Source organism: Oryzias latipes, chromosome 18 (assembly GCF_002234675.1).
Source record: "Oryzias latipes chromosome 18, ASM223467v1".
Classification (NCBI taxonomy): Eukaryota; Metazoa; Chordata; class Actinopteri; order Beloniformes; family Adrianichthyidae; genus Oryzias; species Oryzias latipes.
The window spans coordinates 16,297,113-16,319,755 of NC_019876.2; the positions used below are offsets into that span (position 1 = coordinate 16,297,113).

Consider the following 22,643-nt stretch of genomic DNA (forward strand, 5'->3'; position numbering starts at 1 on the left):
GGTTTGTTTACATATCTGCACTTCACCGTTGCAGCCACGCAACGGCTGTAAATTAACGCTGATCCCCACGATGTCGGCCTTTTTTCAGAGCGTTGTACACATCACTCTGATCGATCAGGTCGCTGAACTAGAATCCATTGCAGGGAGGTTCTGCAGAACTATGGCCTGCTTTGCCGATAGCATTTTGGTTGATGCTAAGTGCATTAGTCTATTAGCCGCTGTGCAGCTGCGGTGCTTCACTCTTTCTTATCTGTGCCTCTAAAAAGCACTGCATTCTGCGTTTTTACATGTTACTGGCATCAACATGGCTCAGAGTTTCATTTCAGTACCCATCCCAAGTAAAAACTAAGTAGTTCATGTCTCATAACAACGAAAAAAGCTGCCTCTAGCTGAGGTCTTTGTGTTGTTTGTGCAGATTAGAGCTGCTCAAAGAGGCTCTGTGTGCTCTGCTGCCAACTAGTGGTCAGAGGGTGAAGTTGAAAACAAGAGTCAGACACTGAAAGACTCTCAGAAATAATTAAATAAATATTGTCCTGACAGCATTTTGAATCGATATTGAATATCGCGAAATGAACTATCACGATATATTGCCAAATACATTTTTTGTAACACCCCTAACGTCAACCCAGTGATCCTGAAAGGGCTCTAACGGGTTTAGAAAATGGATGGATGGCTTACTGTAAAGTAAGGACCTACTGCCACCAGCTTGAAAGTAGAGTGTTTCACCTTTTCAAATCAATCTAACCAGTTGACATCAGGTGATTTTTGTCTTCTTTTTTTTCCAAAAATTAGTGCAGCATAGCAAAATGGTCAAATTCAAACATGAATACACCATCTTGCATGTGGAAAAGTGCAACGATGATGGATATGACCGCCACCCCCAAAGTGTAAGCAGTGAAACATCACCACCGAGGCTAGTTTTGGATGATTTATTTCAATGAATCACAAGTCAAAGATGAACTTTTGTTTCAGTAAATGTCTTAACCGATCAGCTCTTTTTTGGCAGCCTTAACTAAGCAGTCAAACAGATCCTTCCAGCCCTGCAACAGACGGGTCAGGGTATACCTTGCCTTCACCCCAAAGGAGACTGGCATAGACTCCAGCAACCCCATGAGCCTGAAAGGGATTCAGTGTTTGGATATTCCGTCCCTGTAGATGGATGGATGGATGGATGGATGGATGGATGGATGGATGGATGGATGGATGGATGGATGGATGGATGGATGGATGGATGGATGGATGGATGGATGGATGGATGGATGGATGGATGGATGGATGGATGGATGGATGGATGGATGGATGGATGGATGGATGGATAGATAGATAGATAGATAGATAGATAGATAGATAGATAGATAGATAGATAGATAGATAGATAGATAGATAGATAGATAGATAGATAGATAGATAGATAGATAGATAGATAGATAGATAGAAGTCTATCGACCGATCTATAGATCTATAGATCTATCGATATGGGGAGTTCGTCTCACAAGCATTAGTTAGTTTACATTAACTCTGTTACGTGTCCGGCCCGTCCCCCCTCCCCCTTGGCTCCCAGAGGAGTGGTTTGTCCTGCCACCCCCATGTCGAGTAGTTCGTCCCGCTTTTCATGCTCATCCAAAACTTAAGCAATCAGGCCTCATGCCGTCTCCTTTCTTCTAAAAGGTTTTTTGTACGTCCAAAATTAAATTCAATGGTGTTATATGCGGTGTCTGTTACTGTGTAGACACATCACCTTAAAAATAAAATACAATTTCATTAAGTTTTATTTTGAAAGCACAAAGGAAGTCATTATTTTGAAAACCTGGGCCATTTTCTGGTTCTCGTTAACTGTCTGGAAATAGAAGTCCTGCGTAAAGCTTGGGTTGCAGAGAGATGGATGCCAGATGCAGACATGACAGTCAATGTGAACATTCTGATTGTTTAAAGAATTCTTTATGTTTTGTGTTCACGCAATGCAACAGCCTAAACAGGCCATCGTAAATCAGCCTATAGGAGGCTCAAAGGCCAAACACTGGCGCCAACCTAACACCACCAGGAGCGATGTGATGTCCAGCGTCTTGCTCATGGACACTTTGACACATGGGCGAGCAGAGGCTAAACTGGACCTGCGATCTTTCAATCTGACGTTGTCTGCTCTACCTTTGCACCACGCCGCCCCTATGATACAGAAGAAAATACAGAAGTGTTACACAACCAGAATTTTAAGGATTAAAGTCCAAAAGTTACTAGTAACAAAAGACTGCAATAAAAATATGTGTGAACAAGTACGATTACTTACCCAAAAGTAGCTTCAACTGAAGGGTCCTCTGTCTAACACACTTTCAAATGGTACCATAGGGTGCGCTTGATCTTCAAACAAAAAACAAAAACACAATATTACAACAACAACAAAAATAAACCCAACCCACCCTTCACCCTTCCCACTCCCCTCCGTAAAAACTTACGACTGATGACCCCACACACATTGAATACTGATAAAAGTAACTTCTAAAAGAAATGTAAGGCTTGGTTCTCCTGTGAGGAAACAGTATTTAGGAATCTTTTCATATCAGAAGTCAGCTCGGCCATAGGAGCATCGCCGCAGTGCCCGCCCAGAATGGGACATCAAGGGGTCCAATTTACAGCTGTGAGGCTGCAATGTTAAACTCCAGCCGCCCCAGCAAGGGCGACAACCGCAGCACCAACCACCGACCAAGTCAGCAAGTCCTGTCAGAAAAGAAAACATGAGACATATTTGTGCCCTGGGTCCAAAATGTCTTGGAATCATCTCCGCACTCACAGCAGGAAAGGGCATCTGCCAGTGACTTTGATGGCAGTGGGATGTGGGAGGGGCAGACGGAAATACCTGTAACTGTGTAAATGCGTATATATATATATATATATCAAAAAGCTTGGCTGCACCAAAAATGTCTCATTTTGTAAAATATTAAAAGAGTAAATCATAACCAACTTGCAGTTTTAGCTGTTGAGAGTTGCAGCAATTTTCTGAAATTCTCAGACTGAATTGATTGAATTCCATTTGTAAACATCGACTTTTGTTGGATAAAATGCAATCGCAAGTTGGCCTGCTTACTGTATGCACGCCCCCCCCCCCCTTACCCCCACCTCAGAAAGAAATAATATTATCCCTAACGACATCATCCTCTCGGGTGTGATTGCGGAAAAAAATTGACGGGATTTACCCGATGACGATTAAATCAAAGTTAAAGTTATTGCCGGAGTTTGCTCATGAACTTGTTTATTTGTTTCAAGCACCACATAAAAAAAAATAAAAATAGCCTTTAATACTTCCATGCTCTCATAAAATAAACATGAAATCAATTTAACAAAGAGTAAATAGCTATTCTTCGTCTGCCGTTCCCCTGCAGCTGAGCTAGGAAAAAAAAAAAATTAAAGGCAATAAAGGGAGTCATGAATTGTGGATATATCAAATAGATTCTTTCAAGGTTTATGGTTGGATTCCCCAAAGCTAATATGATTCGGGGGGGTCGTTATTTTGCACCAGTGAGCACAAAAGAAATTGGAAATTTATATGGGGAATTTGTGTTTGATGTGATGTAGGTGATCAATGGTTTCATTAATTGGCTTCATATAGTTGAGCTGAGGGAGCACTATCTTTTCTATGCTCTTTATCTCTCTTTACCCGCTGTGCTATGCTCAGACCGTCACGCTCTTATCCTCATAGGTCTTTTATCTGCCCACCTGCCCCACGTTATCTGTCCTCATAGGCTGTTTAACACAAACAAGCTGCACAGAATACCTTTGATTTAGGAGAGGGAGTGTTTACCTTCCATGTCAAAGGTAAACCAAGGAATGGTGGGCCCTAAACACAAAGGACCACATTTGTACAATTAGACTAAAGATGACTTCAATTACTCAAATGGCCAATTCAATTGTTCAATCTTAGTATGTGAGTAGAATTGAATGGAATCAACACCAAGCATCAGGTATGCATTGTTTTACTTATATAATATGTATCTATTTACACAAGAGTCTGAAATATAAATCAATCGTTGCATCTTGTAAAAAACAAAACAAAAAAAAACACATTGATACCATGATCTACGTCTTACTTTTGTCATTATCAGTTTGTTTGTTTTTGTAAATCGGACCAAAATTAAGCATTTTGTGTTCATTTTCTGTATCTGCTAAGCTTTGTGTCATTGTTTATTGCCTTATCCAATAAAGCATCCATCTTTACATACATTAGCATCTCTGGTCTGTAGAACTCATCGGGCTCAACAATCAGCGTGGTGACTGAAAAATTCATCGACTATGATCAATCACAATCTCATAACTTACCTGAACTATACCAAAACCTCTTCTCACCCCCTGTGGGTGATTTTTCACCAAATCTTGGGTCAGCTTGAGGTTCCAGTGCAGTTCCAAGCAAAACACATATCTGCTGTGGCCACTGCTTCAGTTTGGGGGATACTGGTCCGAGTACTCCAATCACCACAGCCACCACTGTCTCCTTCACCAGTTCTCCACAGAGTCCTTGTTTTGTCTACGATTTCTTAAAGTTTTTTCTTGATGTTGCCATCACTTGGATAACAAACACAAGGTTTCTCTTCTCAGAAATATATTCAATAATTTAACCCTCGTGCTATCCTATGACACCCCCCCCCCCCCCCCTTACATTGACGTGTTCTCCCTACCATGACAAAGGTGGATAAAGGTGGAAAGATTTCATGTAATCCATGGACACCAGTGAAGATCACAAATCATTGAAGAAAAAAGGTTCAGAGCACTGTCTAGTGGGTCTAGATGACCCAACACCCAATGTTAAAGTGCCTTGGATAGCACAAGGGTTACATACTTTGATTTGAAAAGATACAAAACCCTACTTTCAAGCAGGTGGGAGTAGGTCCTTTTTAACCTTTTCCTCCTCCATCGTCAGATAAAAATCTCCTCATAAAGACTAAATATTAAATGTTTTTTCATGGAAAGACAAGATGCTTTAGTGCTTCTTTCTGTGAGAATAGCATCTAATTTCTCACAAATGATTGTTATTCATCCAGTAGCTGGTATGCATTAACTAAATATTAATAATGTTCAGGTTCAGCCTAAATTGTCAGAACTCTACCTTATTTAAAACCTGAATCCAGCCCTTTACTGAGGCTGTTGAAATTCCTCCGCCAGAACAAAACAATGAGTTTAGCAATTAGCATACCAGCAGGGATTAAGTGTTGCTTAAATAAAGCATCTATGAATAGAAAACAATAAGATAAAAGGCCAGGTGTAAGATTTTTCAGTTGAAATCATGTATAACTTGCCAGTAACATAAAAAAATACATCTTTTTTTATTTTCAGACAGCATTTTTAAGGTAATCCTGTGACACTGCTGTTAACCATGTTTTACAACACTAAACACTTTTTGAACATCTGATAAGCAATTTTACGCCTTCATTGCAATTCTCTTTTGGCAATCAATACCACTTTTTTATTTATTTATTTTTCCAGCTGACTGTTGCTTACATAGTGAGATGCCTTTGGTTTTAGGGTGCTAAAGAGGCTGCAGCCTGCTGTTCATCCCAGCGTAAGGAATGGATTAAAACGGATTACCTACACTGTAATCTCCGTCTGCATCAAAGCAGACACACCGAAGGTGTAACAAATACTGAAAACAAATTTATAAATATGAATTTTTGGCTTCAAATATTATCATTGTCTAAGTTTACATAGAAACAAATTACAGGGTTTAAAATGGTGTCTTGATAAATAAAGTGTGTGGACAAAACCTTGTCTGATAACAAAAGAACAAAGAAGTCACACTTGTGGATTTGTATCATTTGTCCTTCTTTTAAAAAAAAAAAAAAGCGAAAATGCACTTAATAATCCGGAGCGCTCTGTATATGGAAAAATTCTGGTTGTGCGTACCATTGTTGGAACGATTTTGAGATTAAGACAAAATCGGATTTTTGATTCATTTAGTTCAAGCATTGTAGTCAATACAAATTTTTTTTAAATCCCACAGATTTATCAAACTCATTACAAAAATGATGAAATGCATAGAAAAGAAAGACAAAGAAAACTTAAGTCACATTGGATTAATTAAATATTTAACTAAAGTCAAGTAGAGCTTGTTTTATATCTTGAAAAGGAGTGAGAAGAAGCAAGTTTATATAATCCCATCCTTACTGAGTCCCCTATCAGTCTGTTTGTTTTGTTTTTTTTACGAGCTGCAAACCAGATTGTGAGTTACATTTCTTGTAAATACGCTAACATGGCCAACATGTGGTGGTATCGGACTGTTTTTTTTTTTATTCATTTTTTATGAACAAGGTCGGGAGTTAGCGTGGTCACAGTAACGTTTGTTTTACCTCTATCAGTCTTTTTTTTCCCTTTTTTTACATTTTATAATCAAGGTAGGGAGTTAGCGTAGTCGCAGTAACGTTTGCTTTAGCTTTACCAGTCTTTTATTTTTTTACATGCTGCAAACCAGATTGTGAGTTACATTCATTGTAAATCCGCTAACACGGCCAACATGTGGCGGTATCGGACTTTTTTTTATTTTTACATTTTATAAACATGGTAGGGAGTAGGCATAATCACACTAACGTTTTACGTGAGTCTTGTTTTTTGTGTGTGTTGCAAACAAGATTGGAAGTTCCAGGTATCGTGAATACGCTAACATGGCTAGCATGTAGCGTGTTACGAAGAAAGTTCTAGAATTATTGTGAACGCATTTAATCAAGTGTGACTGACCTCTGGACTTATCTCTAACTCTTTTGTCTCACTAAATGCCCCTTATAGTTTGGTGCGCCTTGTATATGACATAAAATTGAAAATTTGATAATTCATTGACGGTGTACCCTATAGGGCAGAAAATACAGTATATAAGACAAAAACACAAGTGACATAAAATGAAGCTTTCTATAAAAGGGTACATAGTGTGAACTGTTCTAGATTCATGATGTTTTCCTCTTGAAAATGGTCTAAATATAAACACAATAACTTGTAATTGCTTGCAAGAAGCTATTACTATGACCAAAAGTTGTCCTGTGCACAGGACAAATCGATTACACACCACATGCTCACCGGTTGTCCGCAGAACGTGGTGACTTTGAAAATCCAAACTGCTGTACAGTTTTCGATATTAAACCAAATTAAGTGTAAAGAAATAGTGTCAATGACTTTTAGGTGCATAGAACAAATAAATGGTTAAAATATATCTAAGGAATCTCCAAAAGGGGAGTATACATTTATTCCTGACACATGTATTTCACTTTACTGAGACAGTGCAAGACTCAAACTTATTTGAGAAAAATCATTTGAAGTCACACTAAAACAGCCTTTTATGACAAACATGATCACAAATGTAATATTGATAGTTGCGCTTTTTCTGGCCTGCTAGAATGATGACGCCAACTCTTTTATATTTTGGAATAACCTGGCGCAAGATTTGCAATAAGCCTCTTTTCACTGTAGGTGGCGGACAAGCGCTAGAAAAGAGTAAAAATACAACAGAAGAAGAAGCCGCTGTGTGAAGAACACCACCGGCTGGATGTACATTCATGAGACCATGTATACAAGATCTCGAATGCGTCACACTGTAGCTACTTTTACAATGGAACATCCATGATACTATAGTGCAGGGAAAATTTGTGCAGGTCCAGTGAAATAAACAACTTTTATATCAGATTTTTTTTTTCCTTAGTTCATTGGATTGTAGACTTTTAACTGAAGCCAAAGCACTTTTGACTCGTATCGGTTACATGTCAGTTATAAAAGGTCATCACTAACTATTACTATCACTAAATATTTTTAGTAGGGACCTTTTTATCTTCAAATGAACCAAAGAAAAAGAAATGTACATTTTACATATGTCCTTTTAAAACATAATTAAATGCATTTTTAATGTTCACATTCCTTTGGTTACAGATAAAAAGCACCATGCTTAAATTAACCCAGCATATTAGGTGGCCAGGAGGTTTAAACATAATGAGTCAGGAGAAAATGAATGAATAATATATTATATTAGAATAATATTATATTATTATTCTAATATTAATATTATTTCATTACACAAAATAGCTATAAAAAGAGAGGAAAAGATTCATGAATACATTTTTTTAACCATGTTATATTTTATTTTCTGCAGAGACAAAAATGACAAGCAATTTATTTACACAAACCTGTACAAAAGCAAATTAAATTATGTAAAATATCTCATAAATAGAAGTGGACTTGCGTTCAATACACTGCCAATGTTCAGCTAAGCTGCGTGCATAGTGACTCATATTAAACGATGATAAGTTTGTTCCTCAAATTTCTATATCAACATCCAGGTCGCAGGACAAATAGTAATGGTTAATATTACATATCTCATCACACGTTGTGAATGCTTCACAAATGGGGGGAGAGCGCCTCCAGAACACAAACCCCCAGGCTGGTGTACCTTGTGTTTTCCGACAGCCGGGAAGATCCCCGGAAGCCAGATTTCGGTTGTAACGAATTGCGGATTAGCAAATGGAAAAGGATAGAGTGTGGATTCAACTCAGTGTGTCAAATTTCTGTTTTTAACGCATAAACACGGAGTCGAGGCGCAACGCTCCAGCACTCAAGCTTTCGGATGTATAGAAATTCGTAATAGTGCGAATGTAGGCTACATAACCCTGTGGGTGTGCGTTCTGCTCGGCGCTCTCCTTTACTGACCCCCACCCACCCCCTCCCCTCCCCCGATCGGCATTTTATTTCCACAAACTTTCTACTCTTAAGTGTCTTTCCATATTTTTTTCTTCCCCTTCCAAAATTTTCGTTGTCAGACTTAGAGCTTGTTTCATGCATTAACTTGTTTCTGTTGTCACACATGTACATGAGCAAAAAAGGTTACCAAAATAAAAATAAAAAGGTATACGAAAAAAAATTAAAACGTAAAAAAAAAATGATGTCAGTGTTTTGTTTTGTTTTCCCCAAAAGTAACTTTCCTTGATAATATGAATATTTCTGGCCTAATTGAATCAACAGAACAGCCAATTAGACTCCTACATCTAAAGGTTCACTGACATTTAACTTTCCGGGAAACTAAAATAAAAAACAAAACAAAAAAATCAGTATTCCACTTCTAAAATATGCAAATGTATTTCAGTCCTTAAAATGCCACCCCGTCTACTTTTGTGAGCTTGTCAGTGTAATCATGTATGCACCATCCCATACCCACATTTAACCATACCAATTGGTATAAAAAGGCACAGTTGCATATTAGCATTCACTCTATTTTTTATTTTATTTCGTTTTTATGTTTTTATTTGTGTTTTTTTTCGTCAGAAGCACTCTAAATATACAAAGTGGCACCACAAAGAAAACACGTAGTACATCGTAATGAGCATTTCCACGTTTTTGTTTCTTCGTGGGATTCAAATAAAACAAAAATGTCATTACAAGTTATCTAATCTAATGGTATGAAGCTCGTAAAAAAAATTAGGGGTGTCGTGATATGGGACAATTATTAAATTTGATGTTTAAGTAAAAAGAAAATGAAAAACCGATTTGATGTACTAAGTGTTACTACAGTACATGGCTAATGTTCCAGGTGATGACGAATGCAATCAACAAGATGAGTTTCCATGTTTACAGAGATTTTTTTTTGTCATTTTCTTTTCTTAAATCCTCCTTTTCCGTAGGTGAAGTAAGTTCCCATTAAACGTGCAGTAAAAAGTATTTATTTATGTATACAGCTGATAAGTATAGGAGCACTTTCTTTCAAACAACAAGTAGTACTTACAGGTTATAGATTGCCGGAGTGCCTCAAAAAAGAAGAAGAAAGAAAAAAAAAAGCACATCCGATCAAACTGAAAGGGGTTTTTGCTAACATACAAAAAGTTCAGTTGCATCGAATATTTTTTGATTACAGTTGTGAGATTTTTGTGCCTCTGCAGCTGCAAAGTAAAACAATAACAAAAATAAAAAAAACGTAGACAGGGAGGCACACCATCTCAACATTTAAACGTGTCAAGTGTCTGATCTGAGGATGTAATAGATGTTTTGTTGAGACATCACATTCTTATCATTCAAGGTAAATCGTTCCATAGCGAAATAAAAAAAAGATACTGAGAAAATTGATGTCATTAAAGCAAAGTTCTCCAAGATTTCCTTTGTGTTTGCGTGAAAGGGGTGGGCACAAAAAGAGTGTTTTTTTTATCCTCTTTGCGATGCTTTGGTTTCACTTTGACACCAACCGTCTCAGCTTGTGATGCAAACAGCTCCTTCTCACTCAGATGTTTTGTTTCCTGTTTTTTTTTTTTTTTTGTGTGATTGTTAACAAATGATGATTCTTACATTCATGCCAATGAATGCAACAGCTAAGAGGACTCCAGACTAGCGTCAACCTTGTAGGCTTTGAAAAGGGTGTTGAAGAAAGATGCTCGTCGTCTGCGTGTCGCGGACAGTGTTGCATTTATTGCTCATATCACACACGCTCATAAAAGAAAGGAAAGTAGCTGTAAAACGCTGTCCTTACAGAGGTTTCAGGATCAACTTGCCGTTGCTTACACCTCTTTTAGCTTTTTACGTGTATAAAGTCACTCTGAGCCAACAGTTCAATTGCATCTCCAGAGCTGCAATCTCCAGCCAAACACTGTGCTTCCCCAGGACTTTCAATCAGTAGCAGCATCACTGGCCTCAAATGACTTCATTTGGCGATGTGTGCCTACGTAGTTTTCTTTACTTTTTTTTTTTTTCTCGGTGATCAAAACCAGTTTGGTAAGACAGAACGTCTGGCTAAGGAGTTCCAAAGGGAACCACCCCATACTTTTTTGAAGCTGATGTGTAAGATCTTGTATTACTCAGACGGGGATTTTGGTTTCCAACTCACCAAACAAAAGAAAAACTCAAAAAGCTACGAAAAAGGTAAAAAGACTTAAGGGAACAAGAGTGATGTCACTGTGGTCCAATGGCTGTGTACAAATGAGTGACGGTATGCTCTCCGTTGGTTAGCATCAGTCCTCCGGTGTATCGTAGACGGCAGCTAAAGTGTTGCTTCCGCGAATTCTAGTCAACTAATCTCTATGCGAAAGTATCCATCTCAAAGTGAGGACTATGTACTTAAAGCTCAGTCTTTTCCATGCTTGTGAGACTCACTTCCACCTTTTGCTTTTAGGTTTAAAAGTTGACAGTGGTCGGCGCAAGTCCCGTTGGTTTCTTCAACCATGGGGGCTCTTGGCCGGACTGTTGGACTGTACTTAAATTAAAGGCAAATCCACTGTAAAAACTGTTTACATGTACATTTTATGATCTAAAAAAATGAAAGATGTGGCTTTTGCCTCATTTCAAAGAAGAAGAACGGGGAGAACCTGGCATGCTTCATGTAAAATGAGTTCCTGTACAGATTGACTGTCAGGCAGCAGAATGTGTCCCAAGAGCCCGACGAGCTAGTAAAACAACCTCCACCACCTCTCCTTCTGGTCAGGTGCTGGAGTTATCACTTTATATTATAAAAAAGGTAGGGTGTGATATCCACTTGCATCCTTCATGAAGGGATTCTTGCAAAAGTCTTTGGAGAAACTGTAGTCCTACTTGGTTGGCTAAAGGCTTCTAGAAATGCGACGGTCACGGGTAAGCAGCTATGCTTAATAGTCAGTGGAGATGTGTAAGCCATCTTGCTCACAGGTACACCTCCCGTCGCGTCAGAGTACCACAGGAAGTGGGTTTATACTCTCCGGTAGGTGCAAGGGGGATCTCCTCGGTCGGGTGGCCCAGCACTTCCTCCCCAACTCCCGGCGATCCGTAGGACGGTGAGCCAAAGGCCTCGTAGGAGGAGGAGGAGGAGGCCATTTTCCTATTGAGCAGGTTACAGTTGCGGTCTCCCATCATATGTGCGGCTGTGGGGTCTCCGTTGGCCATGGCGGCCATGGCGAGGGTCTCCTGGCTGCCGGGCTGTTCGGCACTGCTGCTGCCGCTGCTGCCGTTGCCGGTCATGAACGTGGAAAGTTTTGGTTGTTGAGGGTTAGTGGTTGGTTTGGATGGCCGTAGCTCGGGCGATGTGCGCACAGGCATCCAGCAGGAGTCTGAGTGGCCGTACTCGTCACATTCCCGGGTGCACTTGCCAGTCATGGCTACGTCAGGCAGAGGCCGGGAGTCTGGAAAAAACAGGAAAAGAGGAAGTCAGTCACTAAAGTTAGCATCCACCAAATAAATCATTTTTAAGGGTGATCTATCAATGGAGAGGTAAAACTTGCTATCACTCAGTGTTTGTTGTGATATGTGTCATATGACTTGGTTATCACAGTAGATGCGTGAACCTCTCTTTTATCGTTCCATCAACGCATCTGAATGTTAATGGAGAAAATACGAAGCAACAAAAAGTGGCCACAATGGTTAACCGGCACAGATTTCGAAAGGACATTAAAATCTTTTGTGTGTTTTTTTTCAGATCACTGGCAAATACAACATATCTGTTACCAATACAGCTGCATTGTGTTCATGCAGAACCCATACCACATGACAGAAAAAATAGCAAAAGATGACGACAATGAACAGAAGAAAACACCACTATCTACGTCAACAGTCTCCAAAATGATAAAAACAAAAGAAGTGATGTCAATCAGTGTTCAAATAAGGTCATGCTTCATCTGTGCTGAAAGACGGGGGAGGGTGGGAAGGAAGGGCAGCAAATGGAGGCAAGGGGAGGAGGTCAGTTTGTGTACTCTTGAAGGTAGTGCCGTCGATTTTCTTATCTCCGCTGATTGACAGATGGCAATCACGCTCTAGTCTAAGTAGCTTAATAGCTTTGTGTGGCTCAGGCGCTCTGATATCCTCTTAAACCCACTATTAGAGGTCTTAACCAATTACCTAGTGGAGCACTGGACTCAGATTAGCTACGTCTGTTGCTCTATTGCCAAAGAAAATAACAGCAACTATTGTGCTTCATCGGGACAACTGCTGCCAATCCCTACGGTTGGATGTGAAAAAATAATCCAATGACATAACGGGATGGTGAAGGAAGTTAGGAAACAAGGAACCTGCTCTGTTCCTCAAAATGATTGTACAGGACATATGCTAGGAATGCTGTTAGGCGCTATTTTTATTTTTTTAATGGCCTTATACAAATTATGAGAAACCAAAATCAAGCAAGAGCGAGGGTGAGTGGAAATCAAGCCAAGCATGCCTTTGCCCAAGGTTGAAAAAAAAGGAAAAAAGAAAGTGATCAGTTTGGACCATGGCTTACTTTTAATGTTCTTTATCTCCTGTAAAAGAAAAAAAATAAAATAAATCACTCTTCAGGACTTTAACTCTGCATTATTATTATTGAGTTGTATGAGAAGTCTTGAGAAACGCAGACACTGGAAGTGAAAGACATATCGACAACAGCATGAAAAAAAGTGTTGTGCAGAGCAGGCACATGACTGAGAACAACATGCAGCTCAGAAAAGGACAGGAAGAAAAAGACAAGACAGGAAAAAGTAGAATGACAGCTAAGGTCCTGCAACTTTTTTTAATTCTACTTTTTTAAGGTAAAGGAAGTGAATCCTTGTTCTTAAATTTAATTCTAGACAATGTTCATTCAAGAGTGCCATTCATTGATTATGGTTCTGATTGTATTCTCCTTGCCTTTGGTGCAAAAATACTTCAAAGGACTACACGCCATTTTGGCTGTTTGGGGAAACGCCCAAAAAACCCACTAACCGCTACCTTTTAATATTGTTGTTCACCTTTAGGCAAAGGGGTCACCACAGCAAATCAGCTTTCACTGATCTTCACAGTTGGTTTGGCAGAGATTTTTCCTTCAGATGCCATTCCTGACACAACCTTGTATTCTTTTTGGGTAGGGTTGCTACCCTTGTGGCTACATAGTTAGACAGCAGCACAAATGGGCTGGCCCAAGGACCCACACTTGATGAAGCTCATCGCGCCCCTTGGAAAACCCTGGTTTTCTATGCACCAGTCGTACACACAACCAACTGAGCCATCCAGCTGCCTTACCGCTACCGTCCGACTCGCCAATAAATAAGACAAGTAAAATGAAGAAACAGAGAGATGGAACTGCATTTATCGCCCAAGTCACAATTTCCCTTACAGGTGGATATGGGATGTCGATGAAAATTTGCAAACTTGTATGGGGCACATAGGTGGGCCATATGCAATTTTTGCATAATAGACCATTTGGTAGGTCCGCAAAGTGAACATTTGTGACAGGTTGTACAGTGCTAACGAGTACAGTGCTGTGTACAACAGCATCACCCATATGTCATGAGTGCATGTAACTTCCATTGTCCTTACAAATACCCCGCGATACATTTACCACACACACAACATCGTACATTCCATTTTAATGACGTCACTTAACCCTTGTGCTATCTTAGATGACCCCACCCTTACATTAACGTGTTCTCCCTACCATGACAAAGGTGGAAAGATTTCATGTGAAGATCACAAATCATTGAAGAAAAAAGGTTCAGCGCACTGTCTAGTGGGTCTAGATGACCCAACTCCCAACGTTAAAGTGCCTAGGATAGCACAAGGGTTAAAGTGTCCATACTAGCTTCAAGGGAATTGCAAGACACACTTCGTAAGATGCGGACACACCGTCCTACAACCCTCAATGCCAAAAAACATGCAGTCCCCGTACAGGTCAACTAAGGTCAACATAAGACTAAGGCATAACTGATGTGACGAGAATAAGAAGTGTGCCTTTGGATGCCAGCATTGGACTTTGCTTGGCGATCACAGCCATCAACTAGGGTTCCAGGTACAAACTACAACCCCCTTGAGGAGGGCCACCCACAGGATACAGCAGCGACCTCGCCCATTCTTTTTCAGCAAGCTTTTCCAATTGGCTCCCAACTTCCAATCAAATTCAATAGTTACATTTTTAAAAACATAGCCATGGTGGGTAATCAGCCAACATTTGGCAATGCATCTCTCTTAGCCCTGCACAGTTAGACACCAGTGTAGTTAGGCAGGGCTCTGCTTGTTGTGTATGCCGAATGAGAGTTGATTTCTTAGCCATGGTCCATTGACTCTGCAGGCTTGCTAAAATTGAGGAATTTTCCCACTGAGTTAATGAATTTGGCTGCCTTTCCAAAGCAAACAGAAAAAATAGAATCGTTCCCTTTCTCTCTGTTGGGCTGGGTTATCTGTGTGAGTAATTTCAAACCCATCTGTCCTTTTTACCTTTAACTGGGTATAGGCACAGACCTTTTTCTGTCGGTTGACTTGCTTTAGATTGAACTTTTGCAGTCCAAAAAGCTCCAGGTGTTCATGGATGTCCCCTTTTGTCGACAACATAGACCCCTCTCCGATTTAAAAATAAAAAATGCGTTTGCGTCAAAAAAAAAAAAAATTACATAGAGTGAGAGAGAAAAAAAATAGACCTTTGATTGTTTGATGTAGTTACTTTGGAAAAGGGCTCGAAGCTTTGCTTCCATACGCATCATATGCCCCGACAAGACCCAGTTCAGAAATCAGGACATATACAAAGTATCTTCAAAGAAAAATCCCTTTGAGCACACGCAGCACAGTAGCTGACTTTTGTTACATATTCAAAAAATATCCTGCAAACCCACACTACTAACCATAACACAGCACAATACAACTGGGTCACCCTGCCATATTAAAAAAATAATAATAATAAAGAAAGAGAGAGAGAAAAAAAAGCCACACTGAACACTTAGAGCCAAATAAGCAGGCCTCTGCGTCCCGGGTTACATCCCCAGGGCTAAGACCTTGTAATTTGCAGGGCTAGAGTAGCTACACGGTGGCATTGTCTGGGAGCCGCAGACAAGGTCTGCTCTCTCCATCGTTGGAAGACAAAAAGCTTTCAGCGGAGGCTCCTGATGGAAACCGAAAGGGTGGGCAGGGCTGAAGAACGGCGGCTTTTGTTAAGATTTCGTACACTTCCACGCTGATGACTACAGTCAGACATCACCCTTCAGTGCAGCTGTGAGATATTAGTCGTCATCCCCACCCCATGCTGTGCCTATTCAGAGAGTCTTTAGAGTCTATGGAGAGGACTTTGTCTGCATTTGTGCGAGGAAAGCAGCAGAGCGTGGGCATTTGGCTGCACTGGTTAAGCTGTGGCTTTTCTTAGCGGGGTTTAGTCAGCCGCACTTTCAGCAGACTAGCTTACACTAGAGATATTCGAAAAAGAAACAGAAATCAATAAAAGTTCGTTTTGCATACAATCCGATGTGGTGTCTTTAGGATTTGTCGCAGTCGTACGAGAAAAAGAACAAAAGAGGTTTCTGGTTCCTCCAGAGGACATGCATCCTGCTGTGTAAGGGGGGAAGATTTGGAAGTGTTTACCAGTTGTTGTTGACATGTTTCATGTTTAGAAGCCCAGAATGTTTATACAGTATTTGCAAAGTGACGAGGCAGAACTTAACCTGCAACCGTGCTAGACTTCCTCCTAAGCCACTGTATTTGTGTAAGTATTATTTTGCATGGATGTAGATTCTTTCTAATACAATCACTGATGAATGAAAAAAAGGGTGGATGAATGAATTAACGCCCCTGTTCAGGGTCAGATTGACCGGTTTGAATTTTAAAAAGCAAAAAATAAATAAAAACTGAAAAGCATTTTTCTACTTTGATGTTATCAGCATATTAAGTAAAAAGGGTTCATAAACTTTAATTGTAATTCAATAGGGACTGCATATCGGTGAATAGCATGTGTGGGTCTCCTACGGATTCTCTGGTTTCTTCCTGAAATCCAGAAACATGGTTCATAGGCTGATTAGTGAATCTAAATTGCCCTTAGGTCTGCAGGTGTGTGCATATGTGTGGCCCAATGACAGACTGGCGACCTGTTCAGGGTGTACCACGCCCTTGCCCAACACTAGCTGAGTTGGCGCCAGAAAACCCTGTAAACCCAAAAAGAGATTCAGTGGGTTTTTAAGATGGATGGATGGACGGACAGACGGATGGATGGTAATTCAAATAGAAACAAGCATCAACGCTGTTCCTCAAAAACAAACAAAGCAAGAGGGTTAAGGTCAGAAGGAAGGAAGTAATCAATACATAAAAGGGATTGAATGAATGAAAAACCGATTAACCAATGGATGGATGATTGAGTGAATGAAAGAATAAACAAACAAGTCCATGAATGAAAAGATGGATGAATGAATCAATTAGGTAATCAATAAATACATTTATGAGTGAGGTAATAAATGAAAAAAATCAACGAACAAACAAACAAATCAATGAACCGATGGTGGGTGGATGAATGAATGAATGAGTGAGTGAATGATTGAATAAACTGATGACCAAACAAATGGATGGACCAATTAGTGACTAAAAGAAATGAATGCATGAGTGATTGAGTGGACGTAAAAACAAACAAGTAGATGAATAAATAAATAAACAAACAAATGAACAAGATGGATGAATGAATGAATGGATAAATGCATGAACGAACAAAGAAACGAATGGACAGCTGAATGAGTGAGTGAGTGAGTGAGTGAGTGAGTGAGTGAGTGAGTGAGTGAGTGAGTGAGTGAGTGAGTGAGTGAGTGAGTGAGTGAGTGAGTGGAAAATAATGGAAGCCAATATAAACCAGTTTTGCACCAGCATCCATTTCTGACTTTAACAGACGCTGCATACAGCTGGATGGCAGAAAGGTGTTATTGCAGGCAGAATTTAAAAATTATATATATATATATATATATATATATATATATATATATATATATATATATATATATATATATATATATATATATATATATATATATATGAACGAATGAAGACAGGAATGCTGTGGGAATCCCATAGATTGACAGAAAGTGAATAAAAGAGACGAAGGGGAGAGTGTGTGGCGAGCACAGCAAGGTCAGGGCATGGGCGAAGGGAAAAGGCAGTATGAGTGAAGAAGACAGCACGGTTGCCTCTGGCCCGTCACATGGCAAAGTCGCTGCTAAAAGAGAGCAGCGAGTGGACAGGAGGGAAGACAGGATGAGAGAAAGGAGAGTTGAGGGCATTACTGAAGACAGGAGAGAGAAGCGGGAAGAGGTAAGGACAGGAGGGGAACAATGAGATGACAAAAAACCGCTTTGATAGCAAAATGTACCGTGGCAGTAAATAGATTTTGGGAACATGTGCTCCCCAGGAACGCACACATTAACTTATCAATCCAAAGCATGTTTAGGCCTTCAAATGATCTTTTCAACAATGGGGCTCTGTGTCCAGGCAGCTGCAAGGGCTGCAAAAACTCTCCTCTAACTCAATCTAATATGCTTCTATCTCATTCCCTGCATTACGGAGGCATAAAAATAAACACTTTAACCTACAAATTCCATTTGCAACCATCCGCGTGATATCAATTTGAAACCAAAAGGGGGGCATCTTCTCCATCAAGACAAGAAATGAAGTTCAACTGTCCTGGGAGTCTGAGTGCATCAATAAGTGTAATCTGGAAATGGGTTTGAAACCTCCGGAAAAGTATTTTGCAAGTAGGGAGGGAGGCCTTAAAGATGATCACATCAACTCACTTTATTTTTATGAAGAGTAAAAACTCTTTTTTTTTTTTTTTTTATTCTGCATTGGTTTTTTAAATTATATTTTCAAAGTTCCGATACTAAAAGTACACAGAAATCTATAATTATTCTCAACATCCAACCATCTGTTCCAGTGATCTGACAAACAGTTTTTTTTAAGAAAAAGAAAAAAGAAAAACTGAGGTTGGTTGTAACGCAAACAAATCATGGGTAATTGCTAACTGCTTCCAAATGCTAACTGTTGTTTTTTTTCCAACTTTTCGGTACGTCCCTTTGGGGGTGCCGCTTTTTCGCAAATTTGGCAGAGATTTTTACTCCAGATGCCTTTCCTGATACCACCCTGTATGTTATCCGGGCTAAAATGCCCATGCTAACTAAAAGAATTAGCATTTGGGAACTTAACTGCCATGTTTTGGTTTTTCTTTCTTCTTCTTTTTTTTAAATATATCTGAAAATGTGTATTCTGGAAAACGTTGTTTCTGACAAAATGCTCAAAAAGAAACGCTAACACTGATAGAACGGTGAGGGCTAACAAGCTAAAAAGCAATCCACAGCAAAAAATCCTACTAAAAAAAAAAAAAACAAAGGGCGACTGTTGCCATAGACATCACTAAAAAGAGCTACATTTCCCTCTGCAATTGCTCTTTCTTATTTCCTCCTTTTTTACTCATTCTCACCTCGAACAGGGTCCTGTTTAATTTGGTGAAATGTGCAGACTAATTACAGTGTGGCAGCGTGTCTCCTTGTGTTTAGCTGTCTCACTTTGCAGGGGTCCCTGTGGTAATGCCTCACAACCGAGAGGTCCTGAGCAGCAAACCCAGATGAGGAGGCAGATCCTCTGCATGAGCACAACTTAAGGAGACTAGGGCAAGAAAAAGAAGGTGATGGAAAAAGGAAAAAACAAACAAACAGAGGAGATAGAATGGCCTAAGAGGAAAAAAAAAATAAGGTGAGGCAGGAAGTGTTTCTGAACTGTAGGAGCAGCGAGACAGAGAATAGGTGCTAAATTATTTACGTGGCAGCGTAGGGTTCAGAGAGAACAATATCCACAGGAAAAGAGTGATATTTGTCTTTCTCTCACAGAGATGTTTGCCAGACAATTAAAGAAAGACAGAAGGGATGCACTGGAGGGGTGACTGCGGATGGAAACCAAAGACATGGGGCGTTGGGACTTTTCACGGCTGAACTCGTGGCAGTAAAAGCATTGATTGATCGCATTTTGTCATCAGTTGGATGTGTTATAAATGGCACACAAGTTAAATGCCCCAGGTCCCTCACTACTCAGTGCACCATGTAGAGTGTTTGCCTATTTTTAGGGCTGTCCAAATCTACAATTCCAAAAATCAGAGGTGCCTGGAAATTTCCCAGATGTCTCTGCAATAAACTAGTGTGTGCCGCTTCTCACTAGATTGGTGAATTTAGACCACAATGCATTTGAACGATAAGTCATTTAAATTCTTTCTAATTAAAATTCATTTCATGTAAACCATCCAACTTTTTTCATCACAAAACACTGGATTCATAAATAGTCTTTGTAAAATGTTTGTATTTATCAGGTTTTTACCTTGACTAATGGCGAACGTCATATTTGGCGTTTAAAAAAATAGTGAGTGTGGGTCCAAATTGCATCAAAATCCAGGGCACCCAATATCGGACAGAAGCGTATATTGTAAACATCTGCCTCATCTTGAAGTTCAAACCCTGCTGCAGAAAGCTATAAAAACTATGAGCGTTAGAGAAGTGGAGAGCCATTCATTCAAATTGCCATTCTAGGGTGACACACTTAAATTTGGGACTATGACGCAATCTCACCTAGACCTACACTATAAATTGAAAATGTACCATCATTGCGCTACCAGCTTTTGCGATACGCATATAGCAAAAGACGGCGTTAAATTACCATTTAAGGTAACCAAAAACCATTTTATGGCAGCTTGAAATATAGCGCCTATATATTTGACCAATTGGATTTGTCCTTTTATCCTATTGACTAAACTCCTTTGTAGTTGCTTCTTGTTTTTTTTTAGTTGTTCATGTATCTCAAATCATGTTTCCGTGTTGATCACTAATTTTGCACACTGTGAGTTTTACGACAACCAACATTTTATGAGAACCATGTTTATTGTTTCTATTGTAGCCTTTAGTAACGTCGCTGTATGTGGACCTATATACCCCAGCCTTGAAAGCTTCTTGAAGTCCTCACTGCCTGACAAGTGCAAGTCAGGGAATCATCTGAAACCCCACAACCACCACCACCCTCCAGAGTTTCAAGATGGACACGGTGAAAAACGTAGAGAAGTGAGAGCAAGCGAGGGGGACGCTTCAGAGCCCTGATCAAGTTTTGTAATGAGCTGTCACCTCCTTTTGCCTCACTTTCCAAGACGCCCGTACCTTTCAGTGGAACGAAAGCAGGACACGTGAAGCTACTCACTCCTTATAGGAGGAATGTCTAGGTTTTATTCAGGCAGGTGATGACACAGCTCCCATTTCAGCATTTCTCTTTTGCCCTGCAGCCTGTTGGCTAACAAGCGATGCAACAACACTCTAAGTTTAGGGTAAGATATGGCTGCCATTGGCTTCTAGCAGATATTCTCTCTGAACCGTGGCCTGCTCCTCAGGTAATTAATTGTCGGTTAATTAACTAGCCAGATTTCATTCTGGCGTCCATCTTTCTGGCCAATTATCAAAAACCAGCTTGCTCTCTCCTGCCCTCTGTGTGTGTCACATTACCCTGGGGTCGCCGTATGACCATTTGAGAAATGATGGGAAGGAGCTGAAGAGCTCATACAGCATCACTGCACGTCTCCCCGCATCCTCATTCATCTAGGCCGTGCTTGGACAGATGGAGCCTTTTAATACAGCTAAGTAGGTGGTTACTGTTTAGTAAAAAAACATTTTCTTCTCTGTCATCCAGGTGTAGAACAGTGCAATTAAGAACAACACATCTTTATACTATCTTTGACCTTAAAACGAAGTCTCATATGTTACTACTTAAAAAACAGACACTACACCCACTTTAAGGATCTGGAAATACCAATTGATGCCATCTAACACCTTAACTTTGGCTCCAGTATTGATATTCTTTAAATTACCATACCTCTTCAAAATTTTATGCAATCAATGGATTATGAATTGGAGAAAAACTGTTCTGCGCTAATATGCAACATCAAGTAGTTTTGATGTTTTATGTTGTTTAGCCCGCCTTTAAATCCAGTGCGTCTCATGGTCCGAAAAATACGATACCACTCTCTCCAGATGTTTTGCTGGTATATAAATCCAACCCAAAAAAGTTGCCCTGTCATTGTTTACCTGATATATCAACATTTAGCATGCTAACGAATTTAGCATATGCTAGCTTGTTGAGTCTGAAATCTCCATCTAATGCTGGTTTCTCACATCACTTCTTCATTATAAAGACTGGAAAGATCCTCTTAGAAGTTTTCTACACACTAAAATGTTTTTTTTTAATGGTTGCTTGTTTTGGCAGGTATACGTGAACCCAGGTCAATGCAGGTGCAGTTTAGTGACAAGTTAATTGCAGGTGGCCTTTTATTTAGCGTTAATTTGCTCAATCAAACCAAATTCACTTGGTTAAATTAAAGCTCCCATATGAGTAACATATTGCTTTAACATATTTTATAATTTTCTTTAAGTCTAGTGCATATTGGTTTATGGAACATACGATAATGATTTGATATTATATCTACCAGCTCTAAGGTTTAGAATCCGGACCACCTTTAAAAACCACCTTACATGCTACAGTTTTCTTCCCTGTAATTTAACCATCTTTGTAAAGCAGCCATTTTAAATCCAATGCGTATACGTTCAGTAAGAGGCAGAAGGATTAAAATTAGCCAATAAAATGGTGTATACATGCAACACTGTTTGCAACTGATAAAACATTATGGCGAGTTTAGCTTATTGTATCCCTGCACACACACACATCCAGGCAAACCTTGCATTTAGCAGGCAGTGTGTGTATGAAGCTTTACGTATCTGAAAGCTTGGGATTCCCAAGCAGGAAGGCAAGCACACAGCGTTAACTGATAACACAGACAGAACACACATGAAGGAGAAGAGTGTGGAAAATGGTAGGGCTTGTTGTTCTACCATGTGTGTGTGTAATGGGTTGATCTCATTTTAGCTTATTTTTATGTACTTTCACATTTATTATTTTTCTAAATTCTCTTGCCTTGCTTATGC

The 22,643-nt window shown here is 39.7% G+C and overlaps 1 protein-coding gene across 5 annotated transcripts in view; it reads right to left on the reverse strand.

The window, feature by feature from the left end:
- Nucleotides 1-8,095: 8,095 nt before the first annotated feature.
- The window catches only part of pcdh7 (protocadherin 7), a 150,918-nt gene continuing 136,370 nt past the window's right edge, over nucleotides 8,096-22,643 (reverse strand). For 2 of the 5 annotated variants that reach the window (XM_011487539.3, XM_004079819.4), the window contains exon 3: nucleotides 8,096-12,086. In XM_011487539.3, the coding sequence (XP_011485841.1) occupies nucleotides 11,611-12,086 (476 nt within the window). In that variant the 3' untranslated portion in view covers nucleotides 8,096-11,610. Of the gene's footprint in view, nucleotides 12,087-13,174; nucleotides 13,194-22,643 lie in introns of all 5 variants that reach the window. The other 3 variants (XM_011487540.3, XM_011487541.3, XM_011487542.3) reach the window with 3 other exon arrangements.